The sequence below is a fragment of the Lethenteron reissneri genome, chromosome 12, assembly GCF_015708825.2.
Source record: "Lethenteron reissneri isolate LAM-NWPU_2019-01 chromosome 12, ASM1570882v1, whole genome shotgun sequence".
Lineage (NCBI taxonomy): Eukaryota > Metazoa > Chordata > Hyperoartia > Petromyzontiformes > Petromyzontidae > Lethenteron > Lethenteron reissneri.
In genome coordinates this window covers 731,864-748,155 of record NC_083790.1, presented here as the reverse complement: position 1 = coordinate 748,155, position 16,292 = coordinate 731,864, and the positions used below count along the sequence as shown (strand labels likewise).

The 16,292-nt window shown below is 57.5% G+C and overlaps 1 protein-coding gene across 2 annotated transcripts in view; it reads right to left on the bottom strand.

Moving 5' to 3' along the window:
• AK1 (adenylate kinase 1) overlaps positions 1–16,005 on the bottom strand; it is a 32,899-nt gene extending 16,894 nt beyond the window's left edge. Inside the window, exons 1-7 of one of the 2 annotated variants that reach the window (XM_061550329.1) lie at positions 15,843–16,005; positions 6,209–6,404; positions 5,161–5,415; positions 4,834–5,006; positions 4,415–4,528; positions 3,667–3,858; positions 3,123–3,213 (exon numbers count right to left, since the gene is read on the bottom strand). In XM_061550329.1, the coding sequence (XP_061406313.1) occupies positions 3,123–3,213; positions 3,667–3,858; positions 4,415–4,528; positions 4,834–5,006; positions 5,161–5,415; positions 6,209–6,404; positions 15,843–15,902 (1,081 nt within the window). In that variant the 5' untranslated portion in view covers positions 15,903–16,005. The remainder of the gene's footprint in view (positions 1–3,122; positions 3,214–3,666; positions 3,859–4,414; positions 4,529–4,833; positions 5,007–5,160; positions 5,416–6,208; positions 6,405–15,842) is intronic. The other variant, XM_061550330.1, reaches the window with a different exon arrangement.
• Positions 16,006–16,292: the final 287 nt, after the last annotated feature.

Sequence of the window (16,292 nt, the reverse complement as noted above, 5' to 3'; positions counted from 1 at the left end):
GGCGGGGGGAGGGTTCGTGGTTGTTATTACATCGCAAGATGGGGAGAGGTGTCAGCAGGGCTTGGGGGTGTCTTCGTCCAGCAGTGGATTGACCACGGCTGAGCCGTGTTGACAGCGAGCGCTTCGCCACGCCGCACTCGTCGTTAGTGGATGGATTAGTTGGTGCGGGAGGCGGATTATCGGTGAGTGCGAGATGAGAGGAATTATGCAGCGCGCACACACAGAGCTAAAGGTCCCCCGTATAGCCTCGGTTAAACACACTCGCACACTTGTCTCTCTCACACGACCCCCCGTACAGACTGCTGGGGCCTGTGAGCCGGTTAGGGGCACCTGGGAAGGCCGGCACGGGCACATGGGGGGTGGCGTGCCAGCATCACGCCCGACCGCCTTTGTCTCCCCATTGCACACTGTACAAGGTGCACTGTTAAAGAGTCTCACACATTGACCCGCACGCACAAACAAAGACACCCTCACACCCTCAGACACACAGACCCACACACACAGACACTCACACTCTCACACTCAGACACACAGACACACTCTCTCAGCCACACTCTCTCACACAGACACACACACACAGACACTCACACTCTCACACTCAGACACACTCTCTCAGCCACACTCTCTCACACAGACACACACACACAGACACTCACACTCTCACACTCAGACACACAGACACACTCTCTCAGCCACACTCACTCACACACACAGACACTCACACTCTCACACTCAGACACACAGACACACTCTCTCAGCCACACTCTCTCACACACACACACAGACACTCACACTCTCACACTCAGACACACAGACACTCTCTCAGCCACACTTACAGTCTCAGACACACAGACACACACACAGACACTCTCTCCCTCAGACACACTCTCACACACAGACACACAGACCCACACACACACAGACACACAGACCCACACACACAGACACTCACACTCTCACACTCAGACAAACAGACCCACACACACACAGACACTCACACTCTCTCCCTCAGACACACACACAGATACTCTCTCCCTCAGACACACCCACACACACAGACACTCACACCTTCTCAGATACACACACTCGGACACACTCTCACCCTGACACTCTCTCACACCGTGAGACCTGCGCGGTGCAGCCATGGCCTTATAGGCGCGAGCAGCAACAGGAGCAGAGAGGCGAACATCGCCGCTGGCAGCAGCTGCCCCTAGTTCCTCTCCCCTCTCGCCTCTCCCACCACCACCACCACCACTCCCCGTCTCCCTCCCACACTCTCCCCGCCTCCCACACTCTCCCCTCTCCATCCTTGTCTTTCTCCTGTCTCATCACCGCCGCTCTCTCTTCCTCTCTTTTTTTTCTTCCTCTCTAACCACTGCCTCTCTCTCTCTATGCTCCCTCTCATCTACTCCCACAACGGGAGATCCTGTGTCCTTCCCCCCCTCCTCCTCCCCCCTTCTTCCCCCCTCCTCCCCTCTCCCCCTCCTCTCTCCCCTCTCCTCCTCTCTCCCTCCCCTCTCCCCCTCCCCTCACCCCCTCCCCTCTCCCCGTCTCCTCCCCCCTCCCACCTCTCCCCCCTCGCCTCTCCCCCCCTCCTCTCTCCTCCCCCCTCCTCCCTCCCCCCTCCCCTCTCCCCCCTCCCCTCTCCCCCTCCCCTCCCCCCTCACCCTCCCCCCTCCTCACCCTCCCCCCTCCCCTCCCCCATCCTCTCCCCCCCCCTCTCCCCCCTCCTCTCCTCCCTCCCCCCCCCCTCCCCCCCCCCTTCTCTCCCCCTCCCCCCTCCCCTCCCCGTGCCCCACTGTTGCCCGCAGCAGGAGGCTGCTGCTGCTGCTGCCCCCTGAGTGGCTCCCTCAGTGGCGAGCCGCTGCAGCTGAGGGGTGCACCACGAGGGGGCGACATTCGACACGGAAAGCGTCTACGTTGCTCGCCGTGAACTTGAGGCACGGTGATTTCATTTTCACTGTGACGCCTACTTTGTTATTAAGTCTCATCAGACGTCAACATGTTTTTGTTTGGTAAAAGTTCTGACGAATTCCGAGCTCGGATGTGCGCCTCCGTGAGCCTGGCCAGGGGGGCGGTACCGCGTGCCGCCACACCCCCTCATTAGCATGCGTGACGTCACCCGAACCCTCCCCTTTCCCACCGCCTCCCACCGAGCCCCTCCCCCCGCCCATGAACCCCACTCTCATCTCACACTCCCCATCTCCGCCCTCTCCTCTCCCACTGCCTCACCTCTCTCGCTCCTCCCCCAGCCACCACGACTCTCTCTGAGTCTCCTCTCTCGCCACCCCCTCTCCTCTTTCCGCCCTCCGTCCCCCCTCACTCCTCTCTCTTTTTTTTTTAAATACATGTTTTTTATTTTTATGATAGAATATAGTATTGTCATTAGTATAACATACGTTTGCCTAGTTTTCAGTCGATATCACATTGGGAAGTGGGTTAAAATTGAGTTACAAGATTTGAGGATACAACAACAACAAAGACAACAACAACAGACAGAGTGAGTTAAATAAAAGCGTGTAAATAAGAACTACATAGCTCAGTGGGCCCTTTACCAGGTGAAATAACAAATTCTCAGTGACAAACCAATCTCTCCATTCATCCTCTCTCCTGCCTCTTTCTCCTCTCCCTCCCTCCCTCCCTCTCTCCTCCCACCCCACAGCCACCAAGCAATCCATGCCTAAATGAGATGCATGAGGTCACGGTCTGAACTTGTGGTCCCCAGGGAGCACGGTGATGTGGGTTGCCGTGGTGATGGAGGTCTCTATCTCTGACGATTGGCTCCTGCACAAGGGCTCACTTAATCGCTCCGTCTCCACACTGGGCGTCCTCTCGGACGCGTTCCCTCCTTCGGCTGCCACTCCGTCGTTAGTCTCGACCCCCCGTGACGCGTCCGGACCAAGCCCGGCTCACTTTACCTAGCGGTCAACACGATGTCTCCACCTCTCGTCTGTCCTCCAACCCGTTTAAGGGAGAGAGAGAGGCACGTTGGGTCAGGTATGCACAGGTCAGATAAGGTCACGCTGTGGCTCACACCAGATCGTAACAAATGAGGTCGGGTCAAGCCAGGTTGTGTCTGGACGTGTGTCAGGTCATGTGTCAGGTCGTGTGATGTCGCTCACCAGCCGAGGACAGACACTGCGGGAAGAGCCTCTCCTCGAGGACCTGGGCCAGATCAGCGAACACCTCCCCCTCGTCCCGGTTCGCGTCGAACTGCACAGCGGAGACACGGGGGCCACGGGGACCCACAGGGATCCACGGGGCCCCATGGGCGACCGTCAGTGGTGATACGCGGGATGCAGTGGGGCCACTCTGTAAAATCCCGCCCAACCCCCCCCCCCCCACCCCTCGGGACCCCAGGAAATGTTCCGTGAAAATGTAAGCCCCACGAGTGAAATGGGATGGGGAGGTGGAGGGGAGGTGGGGGGGAGGTGCGGGGGGGAGGTGCGGGGGGGAGGTGGGGGGGGTGAGGAGGCCCATATAGTTCACTGGGTCAACCACTCCACGCTACCGACAGGGAGGGCGAGCGAGTTGCATGGTGGGGCAGAGTGAGAGTGAGGCGCAGGGGGAGAGAGACAGAGGAGAGAGAGCGATCGCCAGAGCGAGCGAGCGAGCGAGCCGCTGTGGCCAGGGCGAGTCCGCGCGCGTGGGGATGCGAGCGCTCACCGTGGCGAGGAGCCCCTTGTCGCGGTAGTACTTGGCGAGCGGCGCGATGTTGTGCCGGTGCGTGTGCACGCGCCGCTCGATGGCGCGCGCGTTGTCGTCGGGCCGCCCGTGCCGCGCCGCTCGCTGCTCGAGGCGCTCGCGCATCCTCGCCGAGGAGCAGCGCAGCAGCACCACGAGGTCCGGGGAGCCCAGCTGTTGAGGGCGTCCGATGGGGGAGACCGCCAGGGTCACTTTCAACGTAAAATCAAAGTTTAAATCGGTCGCTCTTCACAAATCAAAACTGGGCCCCAGGCAGGCAGGGATGCGCCAGCGCAGCGGTAAAATGCTCGTGCCTCGCGGCACGGACCGCCTGGGTTCGATTACCGGCTCGTGTGTGCAGAACAGATTGCTGACAGAGGCATCGGAGTGGTCGTCGTGAGTGCCGTGACCAAGGGGAAGAGACTGTTAGGGCAGCTCTATGGGTCTCTCTGCGAGTCTATGGGTCTCTGTGCGAGTCTATGGGTCTCTGTGCGAGTCTATGGGTCTCTCTGCGAGTCTATTGGTCTCTATGCGAGTCTCTGGGTCTCTGCGCGACAGTCAAGGCAGATGGAGGAGGCCGCTGCTATGCTTCTCTACTGCTGGATCTGGCGGAGGAGGGGAAACCAGCGCCTTGACCGCAACGTCCTCCCAACGTTGATCCGATTTATTATTGTTATTATGATTATTATCTCTGCCCCCCCCCCCCCCACCGCCCTGCTCCCCACCCTACCTGCTCCTCGAACACGAGCGCCTGGCCGATGTCGCGGGGGAAGCCGTCCACCACGAAGCCACGCCGCTCCGCCTGCTGCAAGAACTGGTGCTTGAGCTCCTCAATGGTCGTGTCCTGCACGCGCCACAATCCCACCCATCGCTCGCGCACCCCGTTACAATCCCACGCATCGCTCCTGCGCCCCGCCACAATCCCACCCATCGCTCCAGCAGACAAATAACGCGGGTCAAGACCCAATTTTTGCATCACTAACCAAACCCTCATTATCTCATATTATCGCTTCTCATTCTCGCGTTGCATCTTCCACGTCGTTGTATTTTATTGCCTCGTATCTCATCTCATCGTAGCTGTGCCCATCATATATCATGCCACGTTGCATCCCACCTCGTCGCACCTCGTCGCCCCTCGTCACGCGGTACCTGTGGGGCGAGCTCTCCGTTGGAGATGATCTGCGCGATGAGGCCCCACTTGCGGTCGCTGGACGCGTGCTCCAGCAGCTTCTGCCGCAGGATCTCGCCCACGGAGAGCCACAGCAGCCCAAAGTGCTCGGCCAGGCGCGCGCTCTGCGTGCCCTTGCCGCTGCCCGGCCCGCCTGCCGTCACAACACCGCCCGGTCGTGACACCGAACCGGTAACGACACCGCCCCGGTCGCGACACCGCACTGGTCACAGCACGAAGTTGATTATGTTCTTTCATTAATGATGACGATGGCACTGGCGATGACCGGCGCCCCGTGGCGCGCTCACCGATGAGGAAGATGATCTTGGGCCGCGCCGCGCTCGGGTCGAACACGTCGTATTCGTGGATGAGGCCCGACGTCTCCGTGAGGTCCGAGTCGCTGTCGATGGAGAACTGCGCCCGGATCGGGGGCAGCCGCTCGTACCGGCGGTGCGGGACCCCCCCTGACCCCACCCCGGACCCCACCCCGGATGCCCCCGAGACCCCAACTCCTCCGGCGCCCCCGGGGAGCCCGGGGAGACCGGACAGACCCCCGTCAGCTGCTACGAGAACAAAGGGGGGACGAGTGAGAACGCCACGAGACCGGGTTACCTTCGGTCGAGGGATCTTCTGCTGATTGCAGTCCTGAGCCAATGGTGGACATTCCACATTCCTATGGCGAGTGCCAGTATACATGAGATCACCCCTGTTCATTCATTCATATGCTGACTTCGCTCGCAAAGTGGTGCTCATTTTATCGACCCCACAGGGTAGGATGATGGGCAGAGTCAAGCCAATCCACCCAGCCAGGATTTAAACTCGCAACCTTTCTATCGGTAGCCACTGGCCCTGCCGCTGAGCCACCCGGCCAGATTCAACAATAATAATAGTAATCACCATCGTCATATAACCTCTTATCATCATCTGTTAGTCACCTATCCATTATGAATGGTAATAATCATCCATCACCACCATTGTGTGATGACTCGTTCAGCACCATTGCTCTCACTTCCTCCCCCAAGCCTCCTCTCTTATCTCTTCCTTCCCGGGCCTCCTCTCGCCCCCCCCCCTACCCCCCAACTCTGATCGCTATCCCCTCCCCCAATGAGCTCTCTCCCCCATCTCCACTCCGCCCGACCCTTCTATCCAAGACCACTCTCTCCCTATACCCAATCCCCTCTCTCCCCGTAACCCCGCACCTCCATGAACCCCCTCTCTGTACCCCCCCCCCATCCCACTGAACTCTCTGATGAACCCCGTGCACGTCCCGTCTTTCCTGAACACCTTGTAACCCTGTCCCCTTCTCCTCCCTGACCCCTCCCTCTCCCCGTGTGTGTGGGGGGGGGGGGGCCTCACCCGCCGGCCGGCAGACCCCCTTCTTGGCCTGGGAGCCGTTGATGGGGGGCAGCGCTCGGCGCTCGGAGGCCGCGGCCAGGAAGGTGTCCCAGCGCACGCGCGAGGGGCCCCCCAGGTCGCGCACGCGGCGCACGCAGCCCTCCAGGAAGCCCAGGGGGTCGTCGGGCCGGTGGAACATGAGCCCCGTGAGCATGCTCTACACAGCAGGGGGGCACGGGGTGGTGGAGAGAGAGGGGGGCACGGGAGTGGGGGGCCGGGTTGTAAGGGGGGAGCGGCGGTGGTGGTTGTGGTGTAGCCAGGATGGCGGTGGTTTGGTTGTAGTGGTGGTGGTTGAGCCGGAGCGGCGGTGGTGGTGGTGCTGCTGCTGCTTGTGGTAGTGGGGTCGTGGTGGTGACGGTGGCGTCACCCTGGAGAGTAGTGGTTGTGGTTGAGCTGGGGTTGTTGTGCTGTTGGTGGTGGCGGTGGTGTGGTTGGTGGTGGTTGTGATGACGCACTGCTCGGCGAGAGTTCCAAATGGACCTCGTGTTTCATCTCGTGACACCGATGTCACCATTGAGAATAAAATTTGCACAGAGACAATGGCAATGCAGACGACGCCCACAGTCGCTTCCTGTCGAATAATCACCGCGGGCGATTGATCGTCGCGAGCGCCAATCAGAGATTGCCTCCAGCCCGACTCGCTCCCATCCACAGCTGCCATGGCAACCCTAATGAGCATCAAAGGGGGAATGAGAGGTGGGCCAAGGTGGAGGGATGCGGAGGAAGTGCAGGGGGCGGGGGTCTGATGGAGGAATCGTGGGGGGTGGTGGAGGTGATTGTGTGTTCGAGCTCACGCGGATGGACTTGCTCCTGTCATGTGAATGCGGAACGTACGGCGCTGGCTTGAGGCTGCCAACTGAGATGAAGCGATGCCCCACCATGCGCGTTTGAGCTCCAATTAGCACGGTTGGCTGCGTACGGCGCGAAAGAAGTTCAACGTACATACATTTGACGAAAGACTCTGGCTCGAGTGTCATTGAAGATGTTTTCAGCCAATTGAATGAGTTGTTGATACATGCGGGAAGAAACCGGAGACAACCCACGCATGCGAATCGGCACCACTCTATCCCGAACAGATGGGACGGATGATATTAGTCCACTTGCTGTACTGCCTTCTACCCCGCGAGGCGTGGTACGGCTCCTCCTCTACGCCCACGAGAACCGAGTTTCACAGCCATCTGTGCGGTGATCCACCAACCCTGGCACGCTGCCCCCACAGTGCTGCAGGTGCAACAGGCAGCCACGCGCAGCAGCGAAGCCACCAGCACCACCGCCGCCACCAGCCGAACAATGCAACTGTTCTCACGTCGCCCTCTGCGAGAGTGCACGGGGTCTCAATGACAAACGATGTACTTAGGCCGGTCGCAATTATCGAGAGCTCCTTACGGCGCTCGCCATTAGCCGACTCGTGACGCTGGGTTGCATTGGCACGGGCGGGCGGGCGGGTACTGAGCGGAGTGTAATCTGCACGCACAGCCCCCTTTGTCACCCCACCCCTGTGCGGGTCGTGGTGGCGGGGGGGGAGAGGTATTTGACCAGTCTTCACCACGCTAAATAATCGTTCGCGTCATTGCGGAGAATATTAGACAATAAACGAGTATACGATTCGAGTCTGCCCCTACTGTAAAGCAAGACAAAGAATTAGTAGTTTTATATTGAGCTGGCGTCATTCATGCAAATCGCATCTGACAATCGCTGAAGAGGAACCACGGACGAGAGCTGGAAGGCTGCAGCCAGGCGGTGCGCCGGCGTTACCAACACTCGCTCTGCTGTTCTCTACGTACTAAGATGTTTCCAGGCAATTAGCAGGGAGAGATTATTTTACACGTGGGAGGAAAGCGGAGCACCCGGAGAAAACCCACGCATGCGAGGGGGCAACACTCGATCCCACCGTACAGAGGGGACAGGCGTTATGATTCCACACTTCGCTGTGCTGCGTTCAGCTGGCAAGCCAGGGGCACGGCACCTCCCCGATGCGCACGCGAAGGGAGTGTCGTGATATTTTGGCATTCGTGCGGTGATCCACCAACTCTCGCTGCCTACGCAGTGCGGGATCGCAGGTAGGTTTGCACATCCCATCAACCACAAGGCCTTCTATGAGTGCATAGTTTCAGCAGCATTGGTTCAACTCTGAATCGTTTAAGACATTCGGTATCTCGTCAGCAGGCCACGCTGGTCAGTGTGGGGTCACTGTGAGTGCATTCAGCACCTGGGACAGCGCCTTCCCACCAGCTGAACGGTCTGATCCAGTTGAATAAAAACAAATATCGTAAATTCACATCTATACCTCCCCCCTTTGGGCTGGGTCAGGGTCAGGACTTTTGGCCCTAACCCTGATTTAAGGGTCAGGGTGACCGGTTCAATATCATCAGCCGTGCTCTATCCACTGGGTGAAGCCATCCCCCAAGTCGTCACCACTCCTCGCGGTCCCGCGATGCAACAATCCCTCTCGTGTGTAACTGCACGCGGGCTGAGCGCACCGCTCCATCTCCGCGGTGCACGTCCTCTCGGGCGCGTTCCCTGCTGCGACTGCCGCTCCACCATTCGTCTCGACCCCCGGCTCCCGTTCCTCCTGCCCGTGGCGCGTCCTGCCCAAGGCCACTCGCTGTTCGTGACAGCCGAGTGACATTAACGCCTTGACAGAGACACTCCACTCATGGTGTTTCGTGCAAATGGCCACCAGGCCCGTGTTGCCTCGTGATGGACTGCGTCAGGGTTCGAGTCCGGGTTAGGGCTATGGTTTAACTCCGTGTTGGGCAATGTCAAGGTTAGGGTCCGGGTTAGGGCTATGGTTTAGCCCCGTGTTAGACAGTCTCTAGGTTGGAGTTGGGGCCATGATTTATCCCCATGTTGGGCAGAGTCGAGGTTATCGGCCGATGATGTAACCCCCTGTTAATATAGCACGGGGGTAGCAGCGGGACTCGGGCTGTGGTTCATCTCCGCGTTGGGCCGCGCTGTGGTTGGACTTGGGGCTTGCCCCACTGACGCAGCGCTGACCCTGATACGAGGCGTGCTGCATCGGTAATTAGAGTGATTATAATTATCTCTCCGTGTAGGACAGCAGCCGCGCCTAATTAGAAGTCGATGTGAACCTCACTCGAGCCCATTTTTAGAAATCTGCGCAAGTCCGTGGCCCGCGAGTGGCTTTTGCGCGCGAGCTTCCGCGGATGTCTGTGTCTATGCCCGGCCGTGGACCGTCGCCTTGACTCCACAGTAAGTATCCTGCAGTCACACAGATACACACCTCGCACTGTTACACCCGGCACAGAACGTGCGAGCGTTGTGTGTGTGAGTATGTCACTATGCATTCATCCACAGGAGGTGTCAACGCGGTGTGATGGCTCGCAGCACGCTGGACTTGCGATCCACAGGGTCACCGCTTCGATTCCATTTCCCGTAGCGGCAGTTGAATGCATGAATGGGTAAAGTCTCACAAATCTCCACACCCACCGCCCCCTTCTGCCCAGTGCTACAAATGGGTACATCGCAGTTTAGTTGATGGGCAGGTCACGTATGGTGGGGTAAAATGTCGGTACGCCCACCGACTCCAACACGTCTGCTCCACGTCTCAGAGTCGGCCGAAATACCATCCACAGTTCGCCATAGACGAGGCCCTTCTGTCAGCAGGGCCTTGAGCAAGCAATTGCCGGGCTGCACCTTTACCTCTTTTCATTAATTTACATATTTGTTTACAAAATCAACAATTTATCTGACATTCAGAGCCTACGTGGGTTATCGATTACTCTGTAGATTATCAATATATTTGAAACTTGGCCCGAGACGGACAGGGGAACTTCCGCGCACGTCTCGAGCCCAGGGCTTGGTTCGCACTGCGCCCAATGTTCGCGTCGCGTCCCGCGCTGTTTACTCGGCGCCACGTGGGGTCCGAGCCACTCCGGGTGGGGCGACGGGGGGCAACCGATTAGAAAAAGAAAGACCGGAGAGCGAGAGAGGAGGGAAAGAGAGAGCGAGAGAGAGGGGGAGGAGAGAGAGAGCGAGAGAGAGGGGGAGAGCGAGGGGGGGGGAGAGCGTTTCGTGAGCTCAACTCATTGGGTTTACAAAACACGGCGCGTGGCAGCAAAAGGATCGCGCGCCATTCGGTGAGCGCACGCGGCGGGGTAGCTGTCGAGTGCGCAGGCGGTGCAACTGCGTCGGGGCTCAGACGCCGAGCCGACACAAATAGGGGGGCACATTGGATGGGTGGGGAGGTGGGGCTGCATGCCATCCATTGCACCAAAGGCCCCATTCCATCGCACGTGCCTGGTGCACTGCACCGGACGGGAAGGTTTAATGGAGCGAGTGGTTGGTTGGGTTGGTCGTGCGGACGGGCTGAATGTTTTTCTAATCCCCATTGTGCGATTCAAAAAAAAAATCATTAGCCGGCTGTTCGCGTAATTCAAGTGGAAAGTATTGTTCCCGTGAAGTGGATTTAATGTGAGACGATCGTCCTGATGGATCGGAGTGTGCGCCACTGATTGGCGACCAGCGCTCTCCACCCGCGAACTCGGCCGCCGGTCGCTGCTTCCTTGGGCCGGTTAACCCCGGAGTCGAACCCCGGAGTCGAACCCAGGCTCACAGCGGTGCCGGATCTGTGTCTCTGACACGGCCGTTACGAACCCCAGCTCCGATAAAACTGAGAAATTATTTGCGCGACGTCACAGGTGGTCGTCCCATCATGGGAATGTGGAATTTCTACAACTGGCGGTGGCAATTCGCTCCGTGACATGATGAAGTCTTGTCAGCTCGTCGATATGACTACGCGGGTTTGTGGTTCGTGTAAGGGATCGGCACGGATGATGTGGGGGATACAAAAGCGGACGGGCGCAGGGCGCTGCCGAGTTGATCTTAATAGGTGCCCGCTGAGAGCACTCAGCCCAGAGGTGTTGACGACGCTCGCTTCGTAACAGCTGTCTCGCGAGAGACAGCGGCGGTGGCTAACGCGCGAGTCATTAACCCAATTAATCAGCAATTAGTGTCAGCGGCGAGGAGGAGGAGGAGCTACGGCGCGGGAGCCTCAGCGACGCACTCACAACCCAAGATGCGACACTCACACACACCAAGATACAACACTCACACACACACACCAAGATACAACACTCACACACACACACCAAGATACAACACTCACACACACCAAAATACAACACTCACACACACACCAAGATACAACACTCACACACACACACCAAGATGGGACACTCACACACGCACACCAAGATGGGACACTCACACACGCACACACACCAAGATGCGACACTCACACACACCAAGATGGGACACTCACACACGCACACCAAGATGGGACACTCACACACTAACACACATACCAAGATGGGACACTCACACACGCACACCAAGATGGGACACTCACTCACACACACCAAGATGAGACACTCACACACTCACACACACCAAGATGAGACACTCACACACGCACACCAAGATGGGACACTCACACACTAACACACACACCAAGATGGGACACTCACACACACACACCAAGATGCGACACTCACACACTCACACACACCAAGATGGGACACTCACACACACACCAAGATGGGACACTCACTCACACACACCAAGATGGGACACTCACACACTCACACCAAGATGGGACACTCACACACTCACACCAAGATGGGACACTCACACACGCACACCAAGATGGGACACTCACACACGCACACCAAGATGGGACACTCACACACGCACACCAAGATGGGACACTCACACACTCACACACACCAAGATGGGACACTCACACACACACACCAAGATGGGACACTCACACACGCACACCAAGATGGGACACTCACACACTCACACACACACCAAGATGGGACACTCACACACGCACACACACCAAGATGCGACACTCACACACACCACGATGCGAGCACCTATAATGGGCCGTCACGGCAGCACCACGCCCGGCCCTCTTTGTCTCCCCAGCGCTGGTTGGTGTTTTACAGAACCTCATTTAATGCTGAGTCGACCTATAGGAGTCCCAGGACCGTTTCAGATATTAGTCACTGATTGTCGGCCGTGAGCGCGAATTGAACTCGGGTCGCCAGGTTCGTGGCCCAGTGCGCTAACCGCTGCGCCACCGCTCCACACACTCCCAAACACTTATTTACACGCATACATTCACACGGACACACACAGTAACCCACCAACGCCAAGACACCCACTTACACAATCATCAACATACAAAGGCAAATGTCTCCTAGGTAGCCTTTATAGACGTGTTGGGGCAAGTGTTGTTAGGGAGCAACACGCCCCGGCCGCTTCGTGTTGACGACGCACCACGGCTGGTAATATTTTAAGGTTGAGTCGACCTAGCGGAGGTCCAGGACCGATTCAGAAACCAATTTCTCCCTGATGTTAATTAGCGGTGGCCGGGGATCAAACTCAGGTGGCGGGTTCGTTACGCACACCGATTTAATACATCTACCAGACGTAATACTTCTCGTTTAGTTTGAAGGCTGCCTCCGTATCCCCAGTGCTGATGTTCTTACAGACCGCACCAGGTAGGCTTACTCGTTTCAGGCTGAGTCGACTCAAGGGAGGCCCGAGTCGTGAGAGGGGATCTAACTCGGCCCGCCGGGTTCGTAGCCCAGTGAGTTCACCTCTACACAGCCGTCCCCCACCAACGCAAACACACACAAACACGATCGCTGACACACGCACACACACCCCCATGAAAACACACACTCGCACAAAGACAAAGGTCCCCCGTGTAGCCTACACAGGCTGTTGGGGCAAGTGCTGTTAGTGAGCATCAAGGCCGTATCGGCGCACGAGGTAGTGGGTGACCAGAACCACGCTCGGCCGCCTTTATCTCCCCAGTAGCGATGTTTGCACACCGAACGGGGTACTCATTTGAGACTGAGTCAACCTAGGGGAGGTCCGGGACTGGTTCAGACATCCGTCACCGATGTTGGTAGCCCTGAGCGGGAATCAAACTCCACCTGCCCAGTAAACATTCACTCACTCACACACCAACATGCACTCACACACACCAACATGCACTCACACACACACCAACATTCACTCACACACACACCAACATGCACTCACACACAAACCAACATTCACACACACACCAACATGTACTCACACACACCAACATGCACTCACACACACTAACATTCACTCACACACACACTAACATGCACTCACACACACACCAACATGCACTCACACACACCAACATGCACTCACACACACACCAACATGCACTCACACACCAACATTCACTCACACACACACCAACATTCACTCACACACACACCAACATGCACTCACACACACCAACATGCACTCACACACCAACATTCACTCACACACCAACATGCATTCACCCGTACACTCACACACCCACACACGCTGCACACACACACACTCTCACATGTTGCCATCTAATCACTCGAGCATGCAAACAACAGCAGCCGCCATTCTTCACGAAGTGGCGGCAACGTCACCACGCAGCTTGTGCCAGGCTAGGTGCACCTCGAGGCGACCACGAGACGTGTGTAAGGCTCTCGTTGCCTGATGTCACGAGGAGGTTCACGGTGTCACCGCCACCACGAGATGACCGGGAGACGCACCACCTGGTGCACCGATCCCACTGTGCTACCTCGCCGAGTTTTATCTGCCCGGCGCTCCGCTCGCTCTTGTGAGCGTCGCTCCTCGTGCATTCAGCTGTTGCTGGAGGGTGACTTTGCCTCCTGCCCCCTGCCCAGTGGCGTTCTTAGCAGAAGCCTTGGTTAACTGCCATGACACTACACCTCCTACACACTCACACAACGACCCTCCCTCCTTATCGCCTTCACAGAATACTGGCGGCAGGTTCTGTTCGCCGACAGTGCGCACGAGGGGACGGTGTGGGCAGAATCACGCCCGGCCGCCTTTGTCTCCCCTGTGCGGATGTTTACAGCCTGAACCAAGTACTCATTTAAGTCCGAGTCGACCTAGGGGAGGTCCAAACCCCAGTTCAGTTAACACCCGCCACTGATGTTCGCCGTGAACTCGGGTCGCCGGGTTCGTGGCGAAGTGCGCTAACCGCTGCGCCACCGCTCTAAAAACACACAAAGATCACCCGCGTAACCTTTAACAGACTGTTCAGGCAAGTGCCGGCACGGCACACGAGGGGGTGGGTGGCTAGCACCACGCCCGGCCGCCTTTGTCTCCCCAGTGGCGATGTTTACACACCGCGCCACGTACTCATTTGAGGCCGAGTCGACCTAGGGGAGGTCCGGGACCGGTTCAGATAATCGTCACTGGTGTTCGTGGCCGTGAGCGGGAATCGAACCCGGTTCACCGGGTTCGTAGCTCAGCATGAATACGTAGACACACACAAAAAACACACACAGACAAACACACACAGACACACACATACATACACACAGACACACAAACAGACACACAGACACAAAGATAAAGATCCCCCGTATAGCCTGAACAGACTGTAGGGGCAAGTGCTGTTAGCGAGCACCTATGAAGGCCGGAACGGTACACGAGGGGGTGGGTGGCCAGCACCACGCCCGACCGCCTTTGTCTCCCTAGTGGCGATGTTTACACACCGCACCAGGTACTCATTTAAGGCTGAGTCGACCTAGGGGAGGCCCAGGACCGGTTCAGATAATCGTCACTGGTGTTAGCCGTGAGCGGGAATCGAACCCGGGTCGCCAGGTTCATAGCGCAGCGCGCTAACCGCTACACTACCGCTCCCCACAGACACACACACAGATACACACACACAAACATACACACACACAAACATACACACACACAAACATACACACAGACATACACACAGATGTTGTCACCCAGACGCCCCCGCGAGATGCAGTCGTAATTGCTGATGGGTTCTACCAAACATTCAGCGATAAGACCCCCCCCCCACACCCGCCCCCTTCCTCCTTCCCTCACCACCCCCTCACCACCCCCCACCACCCACTCACCACCTCTCACCACCCACTCACCACCCCCTCCTTCACGCCACCACCTCACCGCGTTCTCATCCGCACTGAATCATCATCATGCACAGACCTACGAATGATGTGTAATGTGGTTTGTGATATGCATGTGGTGTGTATGTAATGTGTGTACGTAGTCATGTCTGTATGTTATGCACGTGATGTGTGTATGTGATGTATGTGGTGTGTGTCTATGTATGTATTTGATGTGTGTTTATAATGTGTGTATTTGTAGTGGTATAGTGTATGTGATGTGTGGTGCATATATAGCAATGTGTACGTGTGATTTGTATGTAATGATTGTGCATGTACCTATGCAATGTATGCAATGGGTATGTGTGAGCATGTATTGCGTGGTGCATGTGTGTATGTGTTGCATGTTTGCGTATGTACATTTTTGCAGTGTGTACATTGTGTGTGTGTGGGGAGCGGTGGCGCAGTGGTTACCGCACTAAGGCTGCGACTCGGGCGAGAGCCGAGGTCCAGTCCCCACTCACGGCCACCAACCCCGGTGACGATTATCTGATTATATGTGGGCGTCCCCTACGTCGACTCAGCCTTAAACGAGTATCTGGTGGGGTTTGTAGACTGGTGTGGTGCTGGCCACCCACCTCGAACAGCTGGGGGATGTCTTTCCTGGCCAGGTAGTCCTTCGCCTCGCTGGTGCTCATGGCGCCTGGGGGCGAGTTCCGCTGCAGCCGAACCGATCTGAGCCCAGGGTCTCCCTGCTGCTTCGGATTATACCGACCAGGGGGTCACCCCCCCCCACCACCACCACCCCTCTCGTCCACCTCTTCGCTCTGTCCCGTCTCTTCCCCCTTTCACTCCTCACACTCTCTCTCACACTCTCACCGTGTCTCTCTCACTCTCTCCGTGCCTCTCACTCTCTTCGTCTCTAACACTCTCCGTGTCTCTCGCACTCTCTCCTCTTTCCGTGTCTCTCACTCTCCTCTCTCTCGCTGTGTGCATCTCTCGCTCTGTTTCGCTGTTCTCTCTCCCTCCGTCTCCCCCCCCTCCGTCTCCCCCTCCCCCCGTCTCTCCCCTTTCTCCCCTTTCTCCCC